The sequence below is a fragment of the Jaculus jaculus genome, chromosome 18, assembly GCF_020740685.1.
Source record: "Jaculus jaculus isolate mJacJac1 chromosome 18, mJacJac1.mat.Y.cur, whole genome shotgun sequence".
Classification (NCBI taxonomy): Eukaryota; Metazoa; Chordata; class Mammalia; order Rodentia; family Dipodidae; genus Jaculus; species Jaculus jaculus.
Genome location: NC_059119.1, coordinates 25,604,768 through 25,631,486, shown reverse-complemented (window position 1 = coordinate 25,631,486; position 26,719 = coordinate 25,604,768). Strand labels below are relative to the sequence as shown.

The 26,719-nt window shown below is 42.6% G+C and overlaps 1 protein-coding gene across 2 annotated transcripts in view; it reads left to right on the top strand.

The window, feature by feature from the left end:
- Window positions 1-26,719, top strand: part of Grid1 (glutamate ionotropic receptor delta type subunit 1) — a 796,332-nt gene that overhangs the window by 519,274 nt on the left and 250,339 nt on the right. For both annotated transcript variants that reach the window (XM_004658009.3, XM_045137810.1), the window contains exon 6: window positions 21,020-21,190. In XM_004658009.3, the coding sequence (XP_004658066.1) occupies window positions 21,020-21,190 (171 nt within the window). The remainder of the gene's footprint in view (window positions 1-21,019; window positions 21,191-26,719) is intronic.

Here is a 26,719-nt window from a genome sequence, read left to right as displayed (position 1 = left end):
ATAATACAGTCTCTTAGTAACTATTCCTTATAATCAAAGCAAGTGGAGTAAGTTCAGTGCCTTTTTATTTTCTGGAGGCTTTATTTTCACCTTTATATGCCCCTCATATTTTCATAGAGTTGGGACTGGGATGAGTTCAAAGAGTACCCAGGGCACAGAATCTTAGAAGAATTTACTCTTGAGTTTCTGACAGTGCCTTAGCCTAGTTAGGACTCTGTATTTCCATACGTATTAGAATTAACGTTTTGTCTTCTAGATAAAAGCATGTTGGGATGTTAATTTTAATTGCATTGAAACTATTGAGTTAGTGGGGATTTGGCTTAGTAATAGTGATATTTGCACTGGGATTATCTTTCTGCTCTCAAAGTCCACCTAAAATTATTTTTAGTAATATTTGCACAATTCAATCCACAGGTCTTGTTAAATTCATCTCCAAGTATCTAATGTTTTTAATACCCTTATTAATTCTATTTCTTCTCAATTGCAACTTGGAGTTGTGTGCTGCTAACATGTAGAAATGAAGTCTTGCTACACTCAATTATATTTCCTTAGATCTGATGTGTACAGAAATATTCCATCCATAATAAAGATAAATACACTCTCCAAACTGTATTTCTTTGATTTCTGTTTTTTCCCTTTGCACTGGGTTGACCCTCCAAGTACAGTGTTTAATAGAAGTAATAAGACTTTGACAGATCATGTCTGATCTTGGGATCCCATAGGACCAGGACTGGTTGAGAAAAGTAATGGGAGCAGACACCTGTCTTTCTGCTCTTGGAGGAAAGCTTCTCTGGTCATTATGTTAGATGCAGGTTGATCCAAATGCCTTTTAATCTCATTGAAAACTTTTCTGTGGCCCATGACTTTAATTAGATGTTGGATTTAGTTAAATTATTTTTATCTATTGAGATGATCATATAGTTTTTTTTTCTTTTCTGTTAATAAGGAGAGGTAAATTGACTCATTTCTTTATGCAAATCAATAGTCATGGGATAGACTTCACTTGATCATGTTCTTTTTCAATTACTGGATTAAAACGTAGTGAAAGCTGTCTTGCAAATGCATTAGCTAAGGTGTTTTAAAGAAGTCTCTTATCTCTGTGAATGAGGGTTAGCAGCCTGGAGTTTTCCTATTTTATAAACCCGTTGTCTATTTTCATTTTCAGGGTACTGCTGACCTTCCGGAATGAGCTGAACGTGTTGCTTCCTCCTTAGCTTTCTGTATAAGTTTGTGCATAATTGGCATTGTTTGTACCTGAAATTAATAGGATTTACCAATGAAGTTACCTGGGTACATTGGTTATTTGTTGCTGTGATAGAATATCTGGCAGAAGCGATGTAAGGGAGGAAGAGCTTATTTGAACTCACATTTGGTCCGTTATGGTGGGCAAGGCGTCGGTGGGGTTGAAGCATCAGGCTGTGTGAAGGACTGTCATTGTGTGTGAAAGCCCTACACTTTCCAGCTAGGCTCCATGTTCTAAAGGTTTGATAACTTCCTCAGATAGTGCCACCAACTGAAGACCAATCGTTTTGACACAGAAACCTGTGAGGGACATATCAGATTCAAGCCATTAATGTGGCACATGGAATTCCTGCCTCCTTTTAGACCTTCATGGGTAATTTTAATACCAGGTTCCATTTTCTTTAATAGATAAAGAACTATTTATATGCCTTTTCTGAGTGGGATTCGCCAGTTTGTGTCTTTAAAGGAAACTGTCCATTTATTTAAGTTTCTTTGGCTCAGGTTCTCCAGTTCTAAATTTTCTGTCTTTTATTTTCTGAAAAAAGTCATTCTTATTTTTTTGTACATAGAGGTTTTGGAAAACTTTTTTTCTCACATAATAGTTATTGAAGGCATGGTGGGCTAAAGTGCTAAAGCAAGGGTAGAATTCTGGAACTGAAAGTATTCATAGCAGCAACTTTTGAAAGATGATTTTATTAAGTCATTGCACTTGGGTTGCTTTATTGCTACAGCACAAGGCCATTAAATTACAACATTTCTCATTTCTGAATTTAACTGATTGTCTCATTCTGTTCATACATTTCAAGTTTAAATGCAAGCATAAAATGATTTTATCCCCAAACATCTACAGAGCACTTGAATCTTTATGCCTTGTTTTTAATGAGAAGTCAGTCAGATGCCATTCTTTTTTTTTTTTTTTTGGCCATTCTTTTTATTTATTTCTATTGAATCTTTTCTCTCTGACTTCAGTAATATTTTTGTTTCTCTTTGATTATGTATTTGTTCATTTATTTTTGTTCATCAAATTTGTAAGCATTTCATTTATTTTTATTTACTAGAGAGAGAGAAAGATTCACCTGGGCCTTCAGCCACTGCAAATAAACTCCAGATGCATGTGCCACTTTGTGCATCTGGCTCATGGGGAATTGATCCTTAGTCTTTGGGCTGTGCAGGCAAGCAGTTTAACTGCTAAACCATCTCTCTAGCCTGCATTTGGTATTATTGTTATTCCTCTAAATATTTTTTTGTCACCTCCTCTTTCTTTTCTCCATCATGAACTTACACACACACACTTACTCACTCTAGGGTTCATGAAGTTGTCCTATTCTCACTAATTCTCAGTTTATTTTTCTCAGTACTTTTCTCTTTGTGATTCATTTTGAGCAATTATGTCACCATAGTTTCAAGTTCATTGGTTTTCTACTTCTTCATCTGGTGCATTTTTTTTCACCCCAGATATTACATACTGCATTTGTAATTTTCCTTTTTGTTTTTATTTATTTATTTGAGAGTGATAGAAAAAGGGAGGGAAAAGAGAGAGAGAGAGAAAGAGAGAGAGAGAGGGAGGAGGAATATGGACGTGCCAGGGCCTCTAGCCACTGCAAACGAACTGCAGATGCGTGCGCCTCCTTGTGCATCTGGCTTACAATGGTCTTAGGGAATCGAGCCTCAAACCAGGATCCTTAGGCTTCACAGGCAAGTGCTTAGCTGCTAAGCCATCTCTCCAGCCCCCATCTGTATTTTTCCCGAATCTGCTTATATTGACTAGTATTTCCCCTCATTGTTGTATTTTCCTAATTTTTAAAATTTCATTGTACTGTTTGTTTCTAAAGTATAATTTCTACTAACAATTTTAATAAATGTACATAATGTATTTTGGTCATAATCCCCTCCAATTATGTTCTTTTATTCCCCCTTCCCCATGCCCTTTCTACACAACCCATTCTTTTTTCCAACTAGTTTTCTTGGTTTGATGTCTTTTTATTTTTTGCCTTTCCCCATCATTCACTATGACATGTTGAGGACTCAATATAGGGTAGGCAATGACATGTGAGGTCATGAAACTATGGCCATGCCATATGGGCACAACACAGTGTTCCAAAGCACTGTTCCCATCCTCTGGCTGTTAAATTCTTCCCACCACATCTTCTGCGATATTCCTTGAGCTGTGGTGGGCACATTCAACATTGTCTTGTTTGGTGGTGAACACTTAACTGTAATGTTTGATTAAATAGAAGAGACTGTCACTTTGTACGGTTGGTCACTTGGTTTTTCTTCCTCTGAATAACTCCTCTCCCATTCCTGGGATGCAGTTAAGTTACTCTGGAATATTTTGATATTTAAAGACTTTCTTTGAACCATTGCTAGGCATATTTCTTTCATCTATGTAATTTGACCATGGCCAAGAATTGCTCTATCTGCTTCTTTTAGCTGGTCCTTTCCCTGGATTGAGGTAGTTTGTTCATACACATGTACTTACCAGTGCTGTGAATCTGCCTTATGTAATCCTAATTGCTTTGGACCCCTAATGCTTCAAACTCGCTTTTCAGCTCATAGAGACTTTCATGGTCTTCGTGGGTTTCTCCTTCTTTTGCTATAACTGCAGAGTCTCTCTAGGAAGCAGCCTCAGAATCACTTCATTTATTTCGCTTCTCTGGGCTATTGCTGTCTAGGTATGCTTGTTGTATAATGTTCAAAAACTATTGTTTGATATATTTGTTTTCAGTTATTTGAAATATAGGCATACTCACCTCATATTAATCCACCATAACCAGTTTTCCTACTCATAATCACCACCCGTTATATCCTTCTCAGCTTGCATTTCTGTATGCTTTCCCTTGTGTTGAAACACTTGTACCTTGTTCAGGTATAACGATTTTTAATATGTTAAACACCAAGCTCTAAACTTCAGAACCAGCCCATACTAGGGTTCTAGGCCATAAAGGCTAAGTTTTGAATCATCTTTGGGAAAAAAAAAATTAGGGTAATATTTCAGGATTTTAAATTATGAATGCAATTAAAATATATAATTTTCCATCAGCTCCTTGGGGATAAAGATAACCCCATGAAGTGTTAATGCAAAACACAAGGTCTCATTTTCCTGGTGGTAGGGACAGTTGTGCACAAATAGAAGCAGATTTAAATATTCTCCTGAGACAAGCAAATAGGTATTGCAAACAAAATAATTAAAATGGTTTGTAACAAGCAAGCAAATGAGTGCTATGAAAGATCAGCTGCTATTATATTTATTTTTCTGTTTGAATATCTGCCTGGGGAGCAAGCTGCAAATTAAAGGGACCCAACTAGCTTTAAAAAATTTAATGACAGAATGAAAAGCATTGGCTTTGTGCTATGGAGATAGTTCCTTAGGTCATGGTTTTAAATATTAAAAATTTTGAGTGGGTGTGATTCTAGAGGATTCTAAAGCATTCCTTCCCTTCTCCTTCCCTCCACTACCTCCCTCCTTCCTTTTCTTTCCTTCCCTGCATGGTATCCAGCACTAGGAAGCCAGCCGAGTATCAGATTCATGCTCTGCTCTTGAGGCATGGGTCTGGTTTTAACTACAGCTTAGATGAGTGGTGGATTCATTTCTGTGGTTTACTTCTGGTTCTGTATGCTTGGGAGGATGTTGAATTCAGAGCTAAACTGAATCAAGGCTATGGACTGTATTATATAAAGGGCCCGAAGATCCTCAGAATTTCAGATCCGATTAGGTGGAGTTTCTTTATACAGCTCTTGAGACCCCTCCTCTCTGGCCTCATTCATACTTTACTCTGTTGATGGCAGAAGGTGGCAAGAAGTCTCCATGACCACGGAGTCCTGTGTACTTGAGGGACTTCTTACTTGGACTCCATCCTGAGGTGTTGAACTGCAGAGACTCTAGATTTGTCCTGCTTTCCAAATTCCAGGTGAAGCTATTTTTAGCTTGTCCCTGGAGCTATTTTAGTGCTTTCAAAACCCAGACCTGCAGAAGTTTACATTTCAGGTACAATTTAGAGCATATTTCGGGAATGTCACATCTAAAAAAGTCAAGGTAAGAAGAGCTGTTGCCAACCCCCTGTTTGGACTTGCTCGGCCCTTCTTTGCCTGGCCTGATCCTGTTGGAATAAGGGGGCATGCATGAGCAGGAACGGGTGATATGCAGTGGTGAGCACCTTCTGGTTTGGTGGAAGCAGGAAGCTCACAGAAGACGGAAGGAGAGATAAGAGCCAGAGACAAAGGAGGGAAAAGAGAAAATGAATATAGGACACAGGAAAGAGCTAGAGATGCCTAAGTCTCTTGGCCACCCAAGCCTCTCCATAGTCCACCACTAAGCAGCCAGCCAGAAGATCTGTAGTGACGGTTCCCAGGGAATGCTGGGTATGTGCATGAATCCCATAGCTCATGGTGGGGGCAGATATGCATCTTGTGCCCATGATCAAACGCACTAGAAAAAAATGTGAAGAAATCCAAGCTCACTCCTGGAAAATAGAATGCAAGAGCAAAGCTCCATGGACTGTCTTTGGACAATTCTGGCCAGGATAATAGAGTCTCCTGGAAAACTAGCAGGGCTGGGGAGGGTTTTCCACACAGAAGCAGAGAGCCTTAAGGACATCCATCCTACCCTATGACCACAGCTAGGTACCAGTCTTCAGGGAATTAGATGAGCAGACAGTTGCAAGCTGGGCTGACTGGGCCACCTTGTAGAAATGAGAAGTGATAGAGAATGGGGACAAAGTTCTGGCCTCTGTGTCCTTGGGCAGTTCTGGTTGGAGGGGCAAGCAGAGTGCTGGCTTTCCTGTAGCAGAAGCCACTTATATCATTTATACAAATAAAGAAGCTATAGTGGATTTCAAACAACAGCCCATCTTATTCAATGATAGGATGGTTGGATCTGGATATGATGTCTTGGCAGGAAGTCAAGGACAGCTGGATGCCTTGGAGGTAAAGAACAGAAAATGCTAAGTACAGATTGGAGTAGTCTGTTGTGTTAGTCAGGGTTTTCTAAAGTAACACAGTAGAGAGAAGAGATATGTATTAAGAGGATTTATTAGATTGGCTTACCTTACACGGACTGTTTGGAGGCTGGAGAGTCAGACAATCCAGTAGCTGTTCAGTCGGTGAGGTGGTCTGAAAACTGAAGAGTTGGAGAACCTGGTGTTTGTTCCGTTAGTACACAAGGCTGGGCATAGGTTGCAGAATTGGAGAACCCAGTAGCTTCTCAGTCCATAGACTGGCTGCTCCAGTATCCCCAGTCTGGTACTGATGGCTTAGAGGATTCCTTAAGAGTTATAGTTCTTCAGTCCATGTTGGAAGTCTGATGAAGCTGGGTTCCAATGTCTGAGAAGGATAGCAGCTACAGGGCAGACAGATGCATGCACCAGCAGTTTGCAAGCATAGCCAGAGCCAGAAAAAGCTCTGTGTTCTCTTAGGCCAAGTGGAGTCCGTCATTGGAAGAACTGTCAACTCTGGGGGAAAGACTTCTTCCTTCAGTTACTCTTTCCTGGACACAGCCATGTCGCTCACTTCTCATCTGACCACATTGACATCACTAAACCATCACATCTGCTATGGGCTCGTTAAGCATTTGGAGGAGATTATAAGAGCAATGATGTGATATTAGGGAGCAAAGGGCTCTTGTTCTCTTGCATGGAGTCTAGGCCAAAGCAGGTACGTGCTGGCTTTCAAAGGGTGCACAAAAACCTTTAGCTTTTGAGTTAAAAGGATATGGACCATTGGTTATAAAATTGTGCTAGTTTAAAGATGACATTCAAAGAAATCAGGTGATGCCCAAGTTTATAGCCAGGACTGGAACCCAGACCCAACTGATGCATATCCTATCTCATCACTTCATGCTTATTCAGATGAGATTGTCTCTGGCTTATGGCAAGACCCAAGGTTCTGCGTTTCCAACAAGCTCCCAGAATATGCTGATGCTGATGGTTTATGAATCACATTTTGGGAGGCCAAGGGGGTCGTCTTTGGTATTTTCTTTTAAAAGTTTTACATTTAAAAAATTTTTATTTTTTCATTATTTATTTGAGAGAGAGAGAAAGAGGTGGGGGGAGAGAGAATGGGTGCACCAGGGCCTTCAGCCACTGCAAAAAGAACTCCAGATACACGTGCCACCTTGTGCATCTGACTTATGTGGGTCCTGGGGAATCGAACCTTGGCCCTTTGGCTTTGTAGGCAAGTGCCTGAACTGCTAATCCATCTCTCCATCTCAGTCTTTGTACTTTTCTATATGTTGCATAAAATTGAGAGACTCCTGCACACCCCATAAACTTCTAATGGGCAACTAAGGCAGGATGTGTGTGTGGGCAGACAATCTCTCAGATGTCCCCCCTACCTGTTGTACTGTCTTGGAAAAGTCACCAGCACAAAGCCTGGCTGGAATTCCCCCACCCACTCCTCACCAGGATCTCCTTATCTCAGTAGACATTGGCCCACCTTAGCCTAAATGCTCCAGAGGTCCTCAATGAAACAGACATTCCTAAAATCTTGTTGACTTCAGTGAGGCAAAATATTTCATCACTCCTTTATTGAATCCTCCTATTTTTCTTAGCTTTTCAAGCCAGGCTTGTCTATGAAATTTCTCCACTCTCATTAACTTTAGATTACTGACACCATGTTTTTTAAAGGGGGAAATAAACTTTATTATTTCTCCAGAGATGGAATAATGCTGGTATCACACAGATGTTTGATCTAGAGCTTTCTAAGGAATAAAAAGAAATGACTAATAATTTGATTGTATAGGGCTGTATAAGTTTAGAGATCCATATAAATGTTTAATAATGTTTCTCCCGACGTCAGAAGGTTCAGCAATGTTACTGAAGTCTTGGCGATCAGCCAAAAGCATACTTAAATGTGAGTTTTGAATCATTTGTCAAAATGTATTTTAGAAAAAGGATATTCTTACCATTTTAATTGCTATGTTTAAACTTTCTTCTCATAAAAATTTATCATTTTCAGTGCATACCCTGACTTAAAGGAAGTCCTCCACAGTCTTTCTGTTTTTAATAACATATTTCTAAAAAGCATAAAGGTTACAGAGAGTGACATAACAAATATCCACATTCTTGCCCCTCAAATTTTAAGAAGCCGACTTTCACATACAACGGTTGTCAGTTACCAATCCTATAGGATTCTACAGTATTCAGGTTGTTTGTAACTGTAGTGATAGGAAAAACGAAGTTTGCTTTTCTTGAATGTCTGAGAATGTATTGTCTTACTGAGCAACGACTCTGAGGTAGTTTGTGAGGGTTTAGGCAAGAGGATTCAGAGGCTAAGTAGCATTCACAGGCCAGGTGTGCTGGTTGTTATGCCCAGTTCTCGGCGTCCCCAGTGACCACCACGGAGAACCAAACACCTAGGCAAGGACAAGGAGCTTTATTTCAGGCTTAAGCTTGGTCTCTTGACTTCACCAAAGCAGTGGGTCCGTAGAAGAGCTCCCAGCAGCAGAGGGGCAGGATTTTTATAGGGATTTGAACAAAGAAGTAAGGGATGGGTACATGATCAGTTGATTAAAACAGTAACTGCACTTGTACTCTTCTGATTGGCTTAGGATTTTGGCGGGCAAAGTTTGTGGGCGGGAGCTAGGTAACTAAGCAACAAGCAGCAATAACATTTGTATGTATTTTGATTGGCTGAGACAGGGAGGTAGGCAGGATAAATTTCTTAATTGGCCAGAGCAGGGAGGTAGGAGGGGCAAGTCTCAGGTGTCCTGGGCAGGGGGCAGGGCAGGTGCCCCTTTGTTTGTCTAAGCTAAAACTTGTAACTTAGGCCTAACCCAGGCAGCATTCTACTGAAGCCTGTAGTGGCATCATTCAGTTTCTGGGTCCTTCACTGGTGAACACCAGTAACTTCAGCAGAGGCAGGAGGATTGTGAATTTGAGGTAGTCTGGGCTGCATCATTACCAGCTTGCGTTGCATATCAAGTTTCATTGTCTTAAAAACCAAGGGCTGGGAGGTAACCCAGTGGAAGAACACTTAACCTAGCATTCTTATTACCATGGATTTGACCCCCATAACTGCAACATGTGTGTGTTTACAAACATACAGAACCCTCAGGATCCCTGTTCTCTGCCGTGTAATAGACCTGCCCTCAAGAAACCTGCCTATGACACAAATGTCTGCGGGCAGAATGGTGCTATCTTTGTTAGGGGTTGGGATTGTTTAAACCTCACAATCCACTAAAGAAATCTGTTTCCCTTCTTGTCACTTGGAAATAGGGTCATGTTGATTTCCTAACACTGCCTAAAATGCCTAAGATCACACAAAGCAGGGTATATCTGTGGTTCAGAGTATAGAATCACCTCCAACTACCACATGAAAGTGGGGAAAAATAAACAAGAAATACATATCAGGGTTATGCTCACATGGAAGAAGGGAAAGTGTAGGTAAAAAATTCTGTTATTTTCTTCTATTAGCCAGGGGTACTCACTCTCCTAAAGCACATGTGTGTACTTCCCACATAAGTTTTCCTGATGCTGTTACATATATCTCTACAAGTGTATTTTATTTTGTGCATTTTTCTGGTAACTTGTTCTTTCTTTCTCTTTTCTGTTTTTCCTTCACTCTGTTGCCTATGTCTGTGCAGGTAATTATGGGTCGCTGTGGACTTATTAGGGCATTTTTACAACCACCACATAGTAGCTCACCAAATAAACTCCGTTGCTTCTTTGATTCTCTTGTCTGCGGAGCACATCCAAGGCCTGAATGGAAGTAAGAAAATGTACCTGCATCTGACAGATAGTGAAACCTTTGTGTCTCCAGTTTATCCTGCTAGAGTTATTATCACTTCCATTCTCCTCCCAGTGACACGAAGCACTTTAAAAGCCATTTCTAGCCTCCCTATCAATTGCTCATCACCTTGTTTTTCTGTAAGGAGGGGTACAAAGGCTTTTTGAAAGCCTTTGGTCTATCTCCACAGGAAAATGCACACATACTCCTATATGATGCGTTTTTTTTTTGAATAGGACCCCCTGGGAAGCTAGCCATAGACACTGGCTGAAGACACACATTTCCTGGGAACAGAGGCAATCAGATCCCATTCTCTCCTTAGTGTGCACTACAAGATGGACAATTTTGCTTTCAATCAGTGAATTAAGTATGTGCCTCCTGGGAAAATGTGAGGATTGGCTTTTCCTTAGAATGCTGCTACCTTTTCTTTGGACTTAACCCTTTGCAAGTGGAGAGGTTTATAGAGGTTTCTTAATAAGTTATTTCACTTAAAATGCATATTTTCTAAGCTTCAATGAACATTTTTGGCACAGAATTGGAGATGTGAGTAATTTTATTATTCAGTGCATGAAGCAATTTCTCACACTTTATTGTGTTCACAGAGACTTTCCTGCAAGTATGCTACTGGACACAAAGAGTGTCTTTTTCCTTTCTGATGACTGGCAAAGAATGTGAGAACTGTGTTAACTGGAAACCCCTAGCCCCATTTCTTCTGTACTTATTACAGTATGCTTGTTATCAGACCATAAATATGTACATCTCTCCTGGAAAATAGGTAGACCCCCCCTCAGAGTGTTCCCTTCTCTATTTCAATTCCATGATCAGTAAGTTCCAGATTTGAAATTTTGACTCTTTCGTCAACATTACCCATTTGCAAACACCTCAGTCCCAATGACCACCGTCTGTCTTGGAGATCCTCTTTAGTTTGTGTGGATATGAGTATGTGCACACATTTCCATGTATGTGTATGTTTGTGTGTGTGTGGGGGGGGCGTGTGTGTACCACAGTGTGTGTGTTGAGGTCAGAGGACAACTTTCCGGTCAATCCTCGCTCTTTTCACCTCATCGGAGGCAGGGCTGCTCTCTCTGTCACCTTGCTCTGCTGTTCTTTGCTAAGCTACCCTTGCACTTCAGGGGAGCCCTTGTGTCTCTGCCTCTCCTCTCACCTCAGCGTTGATGCCAGCATGCTGGCATTACAGAAGCCCACCACAGCATACGGAGTTGGACGCAGTAGCTTGAGCATGAACTCAGTGCTTTGATGTGAGCTGTGAGTCTCTCAAGCCCCCATGGGCTAATTTTTCTGATTGAGCAGTATCGAGGAGAGAGGATTTGTAGGTGGAACCTATTAGGCCGATTTGAGGGAAAGATAAACAGGGATTTATGGGGATATTTCTGACACAACAAATAACGTCTGATGGACTCTATAGAATGTTCATCTTCTTGTACCCACCCTGTGGAGGTGAGTCAAGAACACAGAGAGGGTTTGGTCAGGGGGAGAGGTTGCACATCCTCTTTTTGAGCCCTTTGTAATGACTTTCCTTGTAATATTAATAATGACAAACTTAGGAACAGGCAGTCAAGTGAAGTAAATATAAATTATAGCAGCAATAACTGAGCTTTAGTCAGACTCACAGCTAGGACATATGGGGAGCAATTTAGAACACAGGTGTGTGTCTCAGAAAAAAGAATAGGGTCACGAACTAAAGAATTTACATACCATACAGAAAGTTTAGTGCTATTTCTTTAAGCAAGAATAATTAGCCCAAGCAATACTCCCAAAAGTAAAATAACCAAAACAGCCGAAAATAGAATATTAAAAATGAATTGGCCAAACTGCAGAAATGTTGAACCTTAATTTTTTTTTTCTTTTTTTGTTTTTTGAGTTAGAGTCTCACTCTAGCCCAAACTGCCCTAGAATTCATTATGTAGTCTCAGGGTGGCCTCAAACTCACCGCAATCCTCCTATCCCTGCCTTCCAAGTGCTGGGATTAAAGGTTTGCTCCACCATGACTGGTGAACCTTGATTTTTACAGGTATCTGGGGAATAGGGCATTGAAGAAAATCCTAAGGACCAATCAAATGTGGAGTCCAGTGAAAGAGTTTCTCATGCAGCTTGAAAGTCCTTAGTGTAAGGGTTGATGAGAAATGAATGTGCAGAAGGAGGTTGTGATAAAAATCTATTTTGACTTTGGTGTTGGAGGCAGGTGGTAATGAGAGCGTATTGTCAAAAACTGTCAGGGCTAGAGAGGTGGCTTAGTGGTTAAGGCACTTGCCTGCAAACACTAAGGACCCCGTTTCAATTCCCCAGAACTCACATAAGCCAGATGCACATGGTGGCGCATGTGTCTGAAGTTCATCTGCAGTGGCTAGAGGCTTTGGCGAGCCCATTTTCTTCCAGTCTCTTGGTCTCTCTCTCTCTCTCTCTCTCTAATAAATAAATAATAAAAAATTTAAAAACCTGATAATCCTTATGTATATTTTGACCCAATTTTATACCACCTATGGAATCTAACAAGGCTCAGGGGATAGTATAATTTATAGATAGGAGAAGCAAGCATAAATACTTTGAAGCAATGTGAATGTTGCAATCAAAAGAAGAGTTCCTAAGGAAGGAGAAAAAGAGAGGGAGGGAGAGAAAACAAAGAGACTGTGAATGAATGAGATCCAGGAAACATTATGTAACATCAAGTATTAGGTAAGTGTACTTAGTATGCCTACACACATTTCAAAAATAGAGTGGAAAAAATGAGTAAAAAGGAAAAGGCTCAGAAGAATGGAAACAGAAGTGAGGAATGAACCAAGCATCAAAACATTACATGGTAATTATGAGTTGAGAACGTTAGAGGAGATGTTCAACATCAAACCAGACTTAGTTGACTGAGAAAGATAGCAAACTGGAACTTATGGAGAGGTTATTTATAATATGTCCCAGAGAAAAAGAGGTGGAATAAAGGAGGTTAGGATATATAGAAAGAATCATAATATTTAACATGCACTTGAGAAAATGGGGAAGAATGCACATTCAAATATTTCAATATTAAGTGATAGTATATATTATTGAAAGAAATAAAACCCCAGCTCTATGGAGACAAAGGGTAAAGAACAGAATAAAAATTTAAAAGTACATCATTGAGTGACACTGTGAAATAACAGAGGCAAAGGAAATTTTAAACTGTATCCAGAGAGAAAAAAAAAAATCTCTTGCTGCCACTGACTTTTAATATCTATGTATGATAAACTGAATAATAGCCTCCAGAAATACTCAGGGGCTAGACCTGGAACCTATGAATATATTTTTTTTTAATATGACAAGAAATTTTACAGCCATGATGAAGTTAATTATCTTGAAATGAGAATATGGGATCCCTAATCTCGTATTGTCTGGATGGGTCCTAAATGTAATCCCCAGTATCCTTATGAGAGGAAACCAGAGACATTTGACTATGTAGAAGGGAGGTGTGATGACTAATCTTGATTGTCAGCTTGATGGGATTTAAAATCATTGAGGAGACATGCCTCTGGGCATGCCTGTAAGGCCATTTCCAGAGAGGTTTAAATAAGGAAGGGAGGACCCCCCCTGAGTGGGGGTTGGCAGTATTTCATGGGCTAAGGTTCTGCATTGTAGAAGGTCAGGAAAGAGGCCCAGCATTCAGCTCTGTCTGCTTTCTGACTACTTATACTATGTGTGACCAAACTGCCTCATTCTTCCACTGCCCTGTTTTTCCTCCATGATGGGCCTCACCCCCTCAAACTGTCAGCAAAAATCCCTCTTCCTTCTTAAACTGCTTTGGTCAGGTATTTTGTCCTAGCAATGAGAAAAGTACCTAAGGCATAAAATCGTTACTGAGAAGTGGGTCATTGCTGTCACTATCTGACTCTGTGCATTTTAGGTTTTTGGAAATGGTTTGTAGCAGGAATTGGGAAGTGTTTTGAGCAGTGAGCTATGGTAGCTCTAGAATGGTATAATGAGAGCTTAATGAGCCATTCTGGCTAGCATGGTAAGAGAAGTGCAGACGGTGGAGACCCAGCTCATGAGGTTTTAGAAGGGAAAAAGAATGTCGGAAACATAGCCCCTCATGTAACATTACATGGCAGGGAATTTGGTTGTATTTTGCCCATATCCTGAAAACTCAAGTGAAGCTGAATTTAAAAGTAATGAACTAAGCTGTTTGACTGAGGGAATTTCAAGACAGCATGATAATCAGGCTGTGACAGAGTTATTGCTTGCTGCTATTAGTCAGATTTAGAGAGAGAGAGAGAGAGAGTGTGTGTGTGTGTATGCAGAAGTATATAAACATATGTAGTTTGGCATGGAAAGAACCATGAACAAGTCTAAAATTATAGACAGGTAGGTGTGGAGAAATCAGCTTTCATTGTCAGAGATCAGAACCATTAAAGAAAGTCCTCAGAGGGCTGGAGAGATGGCTTAGCGGTTAAGCGCTTGCCTGTGAAGCCTAAGGACCCCGGTTCGAGGCTCGGTTCCCCAGGTCCCACGTTAGCCAGATGCACAAGGGGGCGCACGCGTCTGGAGTTCGTTTGCAGAGGCTGGAAGCCCTGGCGCGCCCATTCTCTCTCTCTCCCTCTATCTGTCTTTCTCTCTGTCTGTCGCTCTCAAATAAATAAATAAAAATTAAAAAAAAAAAAAAAAAAAAGAAAGTCCTCAGAATCTGCATTGGAACAATGGGAAAGGAGCCCTGTGCACAAGACCCACCCATCAGAGACTCCACCTGATGAAAGTTCAGATTGACTTGCAGTGAGGGAGTGTGAGCTGAGAGTGACGGTGCTGGAAAACAACTGCCCAGGGAAGTGTTCTCCTGGGTTCATCTGCCAAAACATGCAGAAGCCACTGCAGCTGTGGCCAGAGTGCATTTTCAGTTTGGCAGTGTTGTCCACATTGTGCTGGCTCTGTAGGTGTGTAGAGAGAGGCAAAAGTGAAAGTGCAAAAAAAGAGAAACAAAGCTTGCGTCAAGGTTTGTGGAAGCTACCGAGGTTAAACAGTGTGGGGCAGAGTTGCATTGTCTGCAGAGGCCCTGAGAGGCCATTGTGTGATGCCGTGAAGGTCAGACCTATGTCACAGTGGAGACCCTGGGAGGCTGGGGATGCTTCCACCGTGGGATGTTTGCTGAGAACAGCTTCAGGCAGGGAGTGGAGCGAGTCCACCTGTGCTACAGGTGCCAGACTGGAGGGGTGAGGCGACCTCAGACTGTTAGAGCCCAGATGATGCCGTGAAGAAGTGCAGATGCTGGACATGGAGCTGATGGGTTTGGTTTGGTGTTTTCCCTCCTAGGTCTTTGTCTTGCTTTGGTCTGACTGTTCCTTCTATGTCCCTTTCTTCCCTTTTGGATGCAGGATCTTCTGTGTTGCTGCATGTGCTGGAAGCATGGACGTTATCTTTTGATTCTATAGTGTATCTCGGTTAAGAGTCTGCCTTGACTCTCAGAAGAAACTTAGGACTTTCAGTGTTGAAGCTACTAAGAATGTGGGGTATTTGGGAGTTCATCTTGCATTTTGAGCTGACCATCACCCCATGGGGACCGGAGGTTGAATGTTCATGTTTAAACGCGGAGTGTTTGGTTGTCAGGTTGACAAAGGGTGGACTTGTGATGGTTAATCATATAAAATATAACTCCCAAAGAGGCAGATAAAGGAAATTAGAAAAATTAATTCTGAAGGTAAAAACTATGGGAAGAAAAAACCCTAGCAAAATATGTAATATAAATAATTTGATAGAAATCAATAAAATATGCAAATAATCAATGTAAGTTGTTTAAAATTTCTAATATATGATGGATGAGCAAGAAAAAATTCTAGTATATTTTTGTTTTGGGCTTTCTCAGCTAAAATACGAGTTAGATAAAGATCAAAAAGATGAGAAACACTAGAGCTGGATATTAACCACTGTTTACATTGGTATAGCTATGTTAATATCAGGGACAAAAACCTTTCATGTATGATTCATTATTAGAAATAAAGATGCCTATCAAATCTACCTTGTTATTAAAGGGTCAGCTTGGCAAAGAACTATAATTCTAAATTTGTATGTTACTAATAACAAATCCTCAAACTATGTAATATAAATAGAATACAAGGCTTGACAAATTCCTGATCTACTGGGCCTAAAAATAGACCCCTGACTCCAACAGATGTGTCGTGAATACACATGATACCACTGTAGGAGTTGTTGCAAAGCAAACCTCTGCATAGCCCAAGCTTCATGGATTTATAGGTTGGTCCTATCAACATTTCACAGCCTGTGGAAAATTGGGACATCTTCCATATGGCACAAAGGCTTACTGTTTAGAATAAATTTTAAAAAATTAAGCGATCCACAGATCGGTATGCAAGAGACTTAACGCAGTGGAACACAAATACAGGAAAGGAGATTAAAATGACCCAGAAATGCATGGAAGAGATCAAATTTAAATCCTTAAGGAAATGAGGCTGAGGGAGATGGCTGAGCAGATACAGGTAGTGTTCTGAAGGCTGTTGGCCAGGGTTCAATTCTCCAGCATCCATGTAAAGCCAGGCACAAATGACACATGTGTCTGGAGTTCATTTACTGAAGTGAGAGATGCTGACAAGTGTGTACCTGTGCACACATGCATGCGTGTGCAAATAAGAATTAAGGGATTGAAAATAAAACTGACACTATTCCAACCCATACTCAACAGACTGAAAAATGTTAGGGAATCATAATATTAGGTATATGCAGAGATCTAAGACTAAAATTACCTTTACTCTGCCCTTGCAAATGGGAACAACTCCTTTTGAAATTTCGCATTGTCTAGTTCATTTAAATGCACCTCTATTATCAGGTAAACCTTCTCCTAAATTTGTAGTTACCGAAGAAATTCTTATGCAAGCACACAGTGCACAAAAGCAAGAGAAGTGTGACAGAAGCTTTGCTTGTGAGAGCAAACCAGCAAAACCTCCAGAGGGTAATTATCAATGAGTGAACACACCATAAGCTCGTTATATAGTGTGGTAGTATATAGCTTCGAAATGACTACACAAGAGCTACACACAGTGCTATGGCTAAACCTTCACAACTTAATAGTCAATAAGTGGTTTTAAACCTTGGCGAGTACTGAAATTATTTGGAGTCCTCATGGAGAATCCCAAGAGCTTGCTTGCTGAAGGGGATCAGGGCTGAACCTCTGTAATTTCCCAGGTGACTTGGATGTACAAGGAAGTTTGAGAACCACACTTGCAGCAGGATGCATTTCTCTTGCTTCCACAAAGCTAGACAAAACGCACAAGACGTTATGGGCTGCCATCTGGGGTACAATCATGAGTCACATCATAAGTTTATGACAGAAGTTTATGGCAAGAAGGAAAGATTAAGCATGGGGTTATCCACCCAAGATGTAGCCATTATTTTACTTCTTAGCTTCAGAAAAGGCGCAATCAAATAATTTTATTATTCCTACTTAATATATGTATTGTTTATGTATATGATACATTTCACAAACAAGTTTACAACCTAAATAGGCAAGCTTTATTTTGAGGCTGTGCCCTACAGTCAACAATCTGTATGATGTGGGCTCCTTCACCCCTTCTCCCCCCCACCCCCCCACTGCTAGCTTACTGACATTTGATGGTGGTGTCTTCATCTGGCTTCTTCTGTTCATCAATCCTTGTACTACTTGCAAGGAATGTCTAACTAGGAGAGGGGCAAAGTTTGTTCTCCAGGTTCCTTATTTAAATTGGCTGCTTGGATTTCCCTCTGTATCCTTAAGAAGGCTGGAAGGCTGAGGTTTCTCATGATGGTAGACAGGGATGTACTTTGAAAGTAATGAGCAGAGAAGGGGTGCTTCCCTGTGCTTGCCTCAAGCATCCATGAGGGACCCAGAATGAGCAGCAAGACAGAGCAAGGCATGGTACTGATAGAATGGACTGATCACATAGCTTCAGACTTAGTGTGAGGAAAAGAGGTGTCCTTTTTTCCTTGGCTCTCAAAGATTTGGGCAAGTTGTTTGAGTGAACTCCTACATTTTGAATGTTGATATCTTTGGACTGGGCTGGAAGGATAATGCAGAGGAATAAGGAGTTGAGTAAGAAGACATTGTCAGGCAGTGACGCTGGTATTACCCAGGGCAAAGGGATCAGAACAGGCCAGGGAGGCAGGAAGATGTACAAGGTTCCAGCAGATCCGCACAGTGAGGAAAACCATATGGCAGCTAATGGTTTGGCATCGATCTGTGCCAAGTCTGCAAGAAGTCTCGGGCAGACAGAGCAGAAGAGGAACGGTATATAGATAGATCAGAGCATGTAGGGACAAGGACTGAATCTCCGTCACCAGTTATGTCACAGCTCCCCTGGCTCACCAAGTCTCCCTCCCTAGGTGCTGCTGCAGGCCTCCACGGAAGGCACTGGGCCACTGTGTAAGTCACCTCTTGAACAAATCTCCATGGTGCGCCTGTGGTACAGTGTGGAGACCTGAACGATGCTGGATTACCCAACTGGAAGTTGAGGAAACAGGAGACATTGGATAAAGGGCTTCTAGGAAAATGGCCACTGCTTCTATAGTGGCTTCTGTCATTATGAATGTGTAGGATAAGCAAAAGGCATTTGAGACACACCAGTTTCCTCTGGGAGTGGTGCTGACTCTGATTCAAACCAGTGTGGATAAGTCCAGTCATGAATTTGATGGTAACATGCTTTCTCTAGATAAAAAAAAAAAAAGTTCCTCCCCAGATCTTCCATATCCTCCTCCTAGGTAAAAACTAACTCTAGACTTGTTACCCTCTTCTGTTCCTGTGTCCCCTGAGATTAGGATGTGGTCACAAACAAGTAGGTTTCTACAGTAACTTGTTTTGTGTATCCCGCCCCAAACTTCCCTCCGTTTCCCCCGTCACTCGCTAGGTCCTTCCCCACCCTGTATTTGGTCCCTCCACCTGCCTCGGCTCTGTCCCTGCTCTCCTCCCTCCCTGCTGCTTACCTCTCAGAGCCTTTTCTAGCTTTCCAGCTGGCACTACTCATGCTCACTAGAACTTGTAAACAAATCAAATGATCTCATGGTAGGTCCACACATGAGAGAGAACATGTGGTGGTTGTCTTTCTGAGCCTGTTAGCTCACTTCGTGTCTTTTGTCCATCCATTTTTTTTTTTCCTGTGAATTTCATTTTTCCTTACTGCTGAGTAGAACTCCATTGTATATAGGTACCATGATTTTCTCTCATCCTCTATCCTGTGTTCTAGACAGGTCTCTGGTCCCCGGGTCAGTTAGAGCAGAGCTGATCCTTGATTTTCTGTTCACTCCTGAAGCCTGCTGCATTCAGAGTCTGGAGTCTGTCCCAACTGATGATGATGATGATGATGATGATGATGATGATGATGATTTTTTACATTTGATTAACTTTTGGTCTCAAGTCAGCAATACAACCTTAGTGACATAAGCCCAAATGCAACCTGTATGACACTTCAAATTCTGTGAGATCCCTTCAGTTCAATACACTTGGGAACTACTGAGTGTTCTACAAGGATTCACATCTCCATCTTTTCTCTCCCGGATCCCGTATGTGATTTCAGCCAATCACGCTGCCCTCCCTCACACACACAGCGGCTCCCTAAGACGGAGCCTAAGCACTTTGCTGATCTTCTACCCTTTAAAATGCAGTGCTCTTTGTTTAAGTGATTTTTGAAATCCTGACCACTAATTTCTAGCCGCATTAGCTCCATTTATACCATCCCAGTGTCTCAAAGCTAAAATGGCTTGTCTTCAAGGAGAAAGATTTAGAGGTGGTTTTAAAGCACAGCTCTTCTAGCTGCACATTGACGTGCAACTAGGCAGTGATGTAGTCATGTCTTAGATTCAGTGAACCTGGAACCATCTTAACCTGGATGTCCCTTGGTCCTGTTGCTGGAATGCCTGGTGAATAGTTATCAGGGTTTGACAGTCCTGTATTGGGCCCAGCTACATAGTCTCTCACCCTCCTCTCTGCCCTCTCGTTCTCCATTTTGTTTCTTTCTAATCCTCTCTCCTTACAGCAGCCAGAGGTTCAAAAAAAAAAAAAAAACATTCTAATTATACCTTATATGTATCTAAAATTTTTAAAGGACTCCGACTGCCCGTAATGTAAGTATTTTTGTCGCTTCTTTTAAAGTAAAATTGAACTGACCCCTGCTCCCCCATCAGTCTCTTCTCGTGCTGCCTCTACACGTCACAGAGTATCTGCTCTTTCTGGCCTTTGCCATATCGCCCGCTTCTCAGCTATAACCAACCAGATAAGCACTTTGCCTAACAAGCTTGTTTTCAAGCTGGTTTACGGCTGATCTGATAGATGTGTCCTCCAGGACAGAGCTCCCTACAGGTGGATTTCCTCTCACTTTCTTTGCATGGGGGAGGAACAGAGTGATGGGAAGCTGTCCCTCATAGCATTCCTACGGTTGTTTTGAGCAGCCGATGAGCAGGTGCACATAACGAGCCTAGCGGCCCCTGGGCGTAGCACAGAAAGGCCTCGGGCTCACTCAGTCTACCTGATCCTGTGATGAAAAAGGATTATCCCTACTGTATTCCTGGTTCTTACTGCAGACTAAGTCTTAGAAGGGATGTTGAAATGCGTTTTGCGGAATGAATGAGTGGATGAATAGTGGATATATTTGAAAAATTCATGTGCAAATCTTTTCATAAAAAGAATCTAATTGTTAAAGACTTTCAGAAAGCTTATTGCAATTTGATGCCAGAGAACCCCAGCTTTCCCTCTTTAGAACAGGTAGATGACCCCCAGTCGAGCATTTTGCCTTGGATTCTGGCTCAGGCTTACTGTGATGCACACCAGCATTGCTTCCTCAGGCTCAGCCTTATGGAAATCAGTACACTAGTGGGCTAGCCTCAAGCACTTCTTTCTGGGTTGAGGGAAAATGTTGACTATGTGTTTATACCCATGAAGGTGTTGAGTGCTCTTTGTAACTATGCAGCTCACGCAGTGCTTAACCATGGCCCAGTCCTTTGACCTCTCGTTGGCCCTTCAGGCTGTTAGCCTAGATGCCTCCTGGTGAGCTTTGCTCATGGATAGTACATGAGGATATAAAAATGCATCTGGTTATTTCTCCAGGAAATCAGTGACCCCGAGATCCTGGATCTGGTCCACAGTGCTCTTGGCAGGATGACCGTGGTCCGGCAAATCTTTCCATCTGCAAAGGACAATCAGAAATGCATGAGGAACAATCACCGCATCTCCTCCCTGCTCTGCGACCCACAGGAAGGCTACCTCCAGATGCTGCAGGTCAGTGTGCACTGGTCCTCAGGGGAGGGTTTCTCACCTCCTTCCTGCCGGGACCTTCCAAGCTCTGTCTGAGCCCGTTACAGCTTGCTTACTTTAATAACTAGAATGCTTTTTCTTTTGGCTGAAATTAAAACCAGTTAACTGGACCACATCTCTGAGTAGCATTAGCAGACAATTATGCCTGGTGTCAGCAGGCAGGACCTGTTAGCTCACAAGGAGCCTCTGGTATTTAAAAGTTACTTGCTTGGGGAGGGGTCTCTTAGGCCTCTGTGCTGACTGCCTTCTGGTGGGGTTAAGGATAGATCCTCTGGGCCTGTCCTCATAATAAGTCACTAATAGAGACACTATGCTTGTAATATCCTTGGCGCGGCCCCAGTACATCTGCTGAATGCCGAGGGTTAGGTCAGCCAGGATGATTGTGGTTCCCTGCTGTGTAGAGAGGGGGGCAGAGAGCAGGATGAGAGCATGCCCATATGCTTCACCCCTTCGCAGATAAGGAGTAGGAGATGTTTACTACTAGTTCTTCAAACACTCCTCTGCCATATGTGTGATCTGCATTGGCTCACCTGTGGCCTTGGAATATGGCGCCTGTGGCGACAGGTGGATTACTGTCTGGAAGCAGTGCTGAGCGTGCCCACCGGCTGCTTGAAAATATCCACCGCTAGGAAGCTTGTGCACAGTAAAACTGCTGTTGATGCTCAGTGGTAGTGTGTGTGGGGGGGCACATGATAAGAGGAAATGTGTCCTCTTGGGTTTGTGGAAACGTGTCCTCTTGGGTTTGTGGAAACTGCCTACAAGTCTGTACTATGTGACATGCGCAGCGTTTGGCATCTGAAATCCATCCCATCCTCTGGATCCAGTCAGCTGAGAGAAGTGGAACTCAGGAGTTCAGATCAGCCTCACCCAGGACATCTTGGTATCTCAACATCAGAAGTCCTACATTTTTGGGGAGGGGATTATTGGGATCTCTGGTGGGCTGCAAATATATGTGGTTTCCCCAAAACATTGATTCTACATTATAAGCTTATGTTGGTGGGAGGAGGGAGAAAATATGTCTTCACAGATAATAAACATGAGAAAAATATGCTCACTGGATGGGGAACACAGCTGACCTTGATTTTTGCTAGAGTACTCCCTCTGCCTTCGTGCCCACCACACCAGGGAGTGCACTGGAAGAACGGGCAGACTGGAATGGATATCTGGGGTCTTTCTGAGGTGACCAAGAATTGGTGTAGAGAGAGGATCAACAGCATCAGCAAGACCGAGAGGGGCCTTGGCTCATGGCTGGAGCCTGTGGCTCTCTTTTCCTAAGCAATATCTCAAGCCCTCTCTCCCTTGATGGGCTTTAATACTCTCCAAAAGGATGCGATTCTTGCCCCAACCCCAAATCCTGAGCCTTTATCCATTTCTCCATTCTTGCTAATTCAAACTGCCTCAGCTTACCTCAGAGGAGGTTAAATTTCCCATTATGTAAAAGCGGGCAGCACAGGATGAGACAGAAGGGCGTAGACAGTCTGTTTTGTCAAGGTCTGTGATGCCTCCTTTTGAGAGGAAGTCCAGCTAGCAGCATCCTGCAATGATGTGGTGAAGAGGTAAACGCATAGCCGAGGAGTGTGGCTCGGAGCCCTGGGATGCCCTTACCCAGCTCAGTTCCTGATGAGACTCAGGTACCGCGTGAGCAAAGCCACAGAGACCTGGCGGTGGCAGCAGAGGAGGTCAGGGTCCAGGCAGCCTGGGTGCAAATCCCAGCAGTGCTAGCTACTTACCACACGATTGTTATGTGTCATCTGTGCCTGAGTTTCCTGCTCTGACAACTGGAGGTTGGAATATTTCCTACCTGTGACAGTCATCATTAAAACTAAACGAGAGAACATATGGAAACCACATTTAAAAAGGCTGGGCTTTTAAAAGTATCATGGATGCTGATGATCAGTAGTCACTGTGATCAGGGTTTCCACAGAAAGGCTGGATATAGTGCTGGAGAAATGGCTTAGCAGCTAAGGTGCTTGCCTGCAAAGCCTATGATTGACTCTCCAGATCCCACATAAGCCAGATGCACAAGGGTGAGGCAGTGCAAGGTTGTACATGACCACTAGGTGGCACAAGCGTCCGGAGGTTGCTTGCAGTGACTGAGGCCCTGGCACCCCAATTCTCTCTCTCTAAAACAAACAAAAAAAGTTAATAAATAAAAAGAAAGGCTCAATATATCCACATATGTACATATGGGTACCATGTAGTCTACTATCTTCCTGGGTATGTTTCTTTTGTTTTTCCAGGTCTTACGTGGTTTATGCCTTATGTCATTTTTTTTGGTTGTTGTTGTTCATTTATTTATTTGAGAGTAACAGAGAGATAAAGAAGCAGGTAGAGAGAGAGAATGGGTGTGCCAGGGCTTCCAGCCCCACTGCAAATGAACTCCAGACATGTGCGCCCCCTTGTGCATCTGGCTAATGTGGGTCCTGGAGAATCAAACCTCGAACCAGGGTCCTTAGGCTTCACAGACAAGCACTTAAATGCTAAGCCATCTCTCCAGCCACCTTATGTCATTTCAAACATTACAAGTAGGTCGGTATCATTTTTATTCTTTTATGTTTACCTTCCTACTGTAAAGGCTTAATTTTTTTTTTTTTTTTTTTTTGAGGCAGGGTCTCACTATAATCCAGCCTGGCCTAAAATTCACTCTGTAGCCCATGCTGGCCTTCAACACATGGTGATCCTCCAGAGTGATGAGAGGAAAGACACACATTCCCACACTGGGCAGTTATTTCCTGTTTTTACTTTTTATTGACAGTTTTCATAGATGTACATAATGCATTTGCTCATAACCCATTCCTAGTACCTTCCTATGTTCCCCCTCTATTTCCTTTCTCGTGAGTCCTTTCTTCTTTCCAACTCGTCCCTCTCTGATTGGGATATCTTTTATGCCCTCCTCAATCATCCATTTTGGAATGTTGGTGGTACAGGTACAATATGGTTCAGGTCTTGTTCGGGCAACAACAGCTACTGTGAGGTCATGATGCAATTGCTCCTTTAACCTACACACATTTCTTAAAAGCACCACCATATGTATGAGAGTAGTTCTTATCTACCCTCCCTCCACCCGTCCTGTATCTTAGGCTTCTTTTCTTCTCACTGTCCTTGTCACTGTTGTAGATATTCAATCACAGCCACCTCGTTGGGAGAGGACGGACCATGGCTTTTAAGTCCACTTAGCTCTTTATGAAAGACTTTGCTCACTGAAGACCCTCGGTGAGGATGTATGGGATGGGTCTGTTAAGAACGTAGGTCTTGACACAAGTTAAATATTCTCCAGAAACCTCTTTCTATATAGATGAATAAAGCACTTTACTGAAGAAATCTCTCTCCATTTGTTTTATCTGCATTCTCCTGAGGGGCTGTGGTAGGAGAGAAGTGTGGATTTATTTACTCCTCCTGCCCAACACTTGGGCAGCTTGTAGATTCATCTCATTTACAAGCTATTCCCTTCAAGTTTCCTCAGAAACTATTACCACTTCTTTTTTTTTTTTTTTTCCTAATGACAGTGTAGAAGACAAACTAATTTCGACTAGCCTCTAGCTGTGAGATTTATCGAAAAGACTCTAACATGCTTAGAACAACCAACTGAAGGAAAAAAAAAAAAAACAACAACATTGGTGTCATGGATTATTAACTTTGTCTTGATGAAATTAATGAAAATTCCCTCGGAAATGGAGCTTTCTAGTGTATCTTAGCTCCTTCTCCAGATGGTGGCTCTTGGGATGACGATTCTGGCTTAGGAGATGGAGGGACAGCAGACAGCAGGACACTTCACAAGGTCACCCGTCCCCTGGCTTCTCGGGCAAAGTGAACCGCTCTCGGAAACCCTTATCTTCTTCTGCGAGGCCTGTGGTCAGGGCTTTCTGTTTTCGGAAGCCAACCAGCTACTTTTACAGCAAATCAACTTGGTTGCTATTTAGTAGAAAGTTCCTTGGAAGAAAAATACCTAAATTAGTAGCTTCTAGTGGTCCCAAAACCATTGTATTTGCCGGCACGCAGTGCTGTTGTTTCGTCCTCTATCCCCGCCGCCGCAAAGCACTGTCTGATTTGGGTATTTCCTATTCTTTTCTTGACAACTTAGTTTTAGGGCTGGTCTGACACAGCTGGTAATAAAAGTAATAACCCTCAGATCTCCGAGCCTTAGCTGGGAGATTTCCCATGCCGCCTCGCTCCGTGGAGACTTGGTATTGTGCTGTCTTTGGAATTGCACCTCACAGTGACTTCAGACCTGTAATTGAAGCAACAGAGGCATGCATTATCATTTTGCCTCCCCATTTATTCAAATGTGTTTCCAAAGGATGGAAGGCAGATGGTGTAAATTGTGCTGTCTGGTCACTGTGGCACCTGATCTAAGAATTAAGCTGAGAGAACTAATGCGGTGTTGTGATAAAATGCTCCCTCAGGTTGGAGTTTTGCTTCTTTGTGTATTTAAACATGTTTGATGGCTTGTTGGAATCACCCGTCCTTTTTTTTTTTATAATTTTTATTTATTTAGTTATTTATTTGAGAGCGACAGACACAGAGAGAAAGACAGATAGAGGGAGAGAGAGAGAATGGGCGCGCCAGGGCTTCCAGCCTCTGCAAACGAACTCCAGATGCGTGCGCCCCCTTGTGCATCTGGCTAACGTGGGACCTGGGGAACCGAGCCTCGAACCGGGGTTCTTAGGCTTCACAGGCAAGTGCTTAACCGCTAAGCCATCTCTCCAGCCCTCACCCGTCCTTTTTGCACAAGATCTATTAAAGCAGTCACCCCCCACACACACCCACACATACACATACTACCCCTGTTTCCTCAGCTCTTCCATGATGATAAGGTTTTTGTCAACCTGTCTGGAGTTTTGCAGGATTCCCTGAGCCAGCTACCTTGGATTTCATGTTACTTTCCATGGTTTACTTAGCCCCAAAGACCCACATAGGTGATTTGACAAGGTTAGCATGGAGCCCTTTGCCAGACACAGGTAAACAGAAGGCAGCTGGCTGCTAGTCGGGCTGTAGGTGGCTTCGTGTATGACGGGAGCCCAGAGAGCCTTGAATGTGGACAGCTGCCCCGTCAGTGTGCTACACAGCCTCCCCTCTGATTCAGTGATAAGCGTAGGCCCCTGTGTCCCCTTTGACCTCTTCCACCATCTGCCCCATCCTCTGGCCTGGCCACGGTGCCATCTCTGAGGACAGGTGGTCTGGCCACAGTTTGGCACAGAGGCCTTGCCTGGGGTTGGATTCCTTGAGCCGAGGCATCTGGACGTCAGCTTGTCTTCCCAGCTGGACCCTCTGTCCACTGCTTATCTGACATTGCCGGCCAACCAGCAGTCTGTCTGCAGATCTGGTCAGAGGTCAGTGCCTGCTGTTTGTCCCTGTGTGATCTCCCGGAACAGCCCACTCTGAGTGATGAATGATAGAGGGAAGAGAACACTGGGCTCTGGAGAAGCCTGGAGGAAATGCAGCTTTTCTTAATGAAAATCTTCCTGCATTTTTAGCCCTGGTGTTGGGAGGATA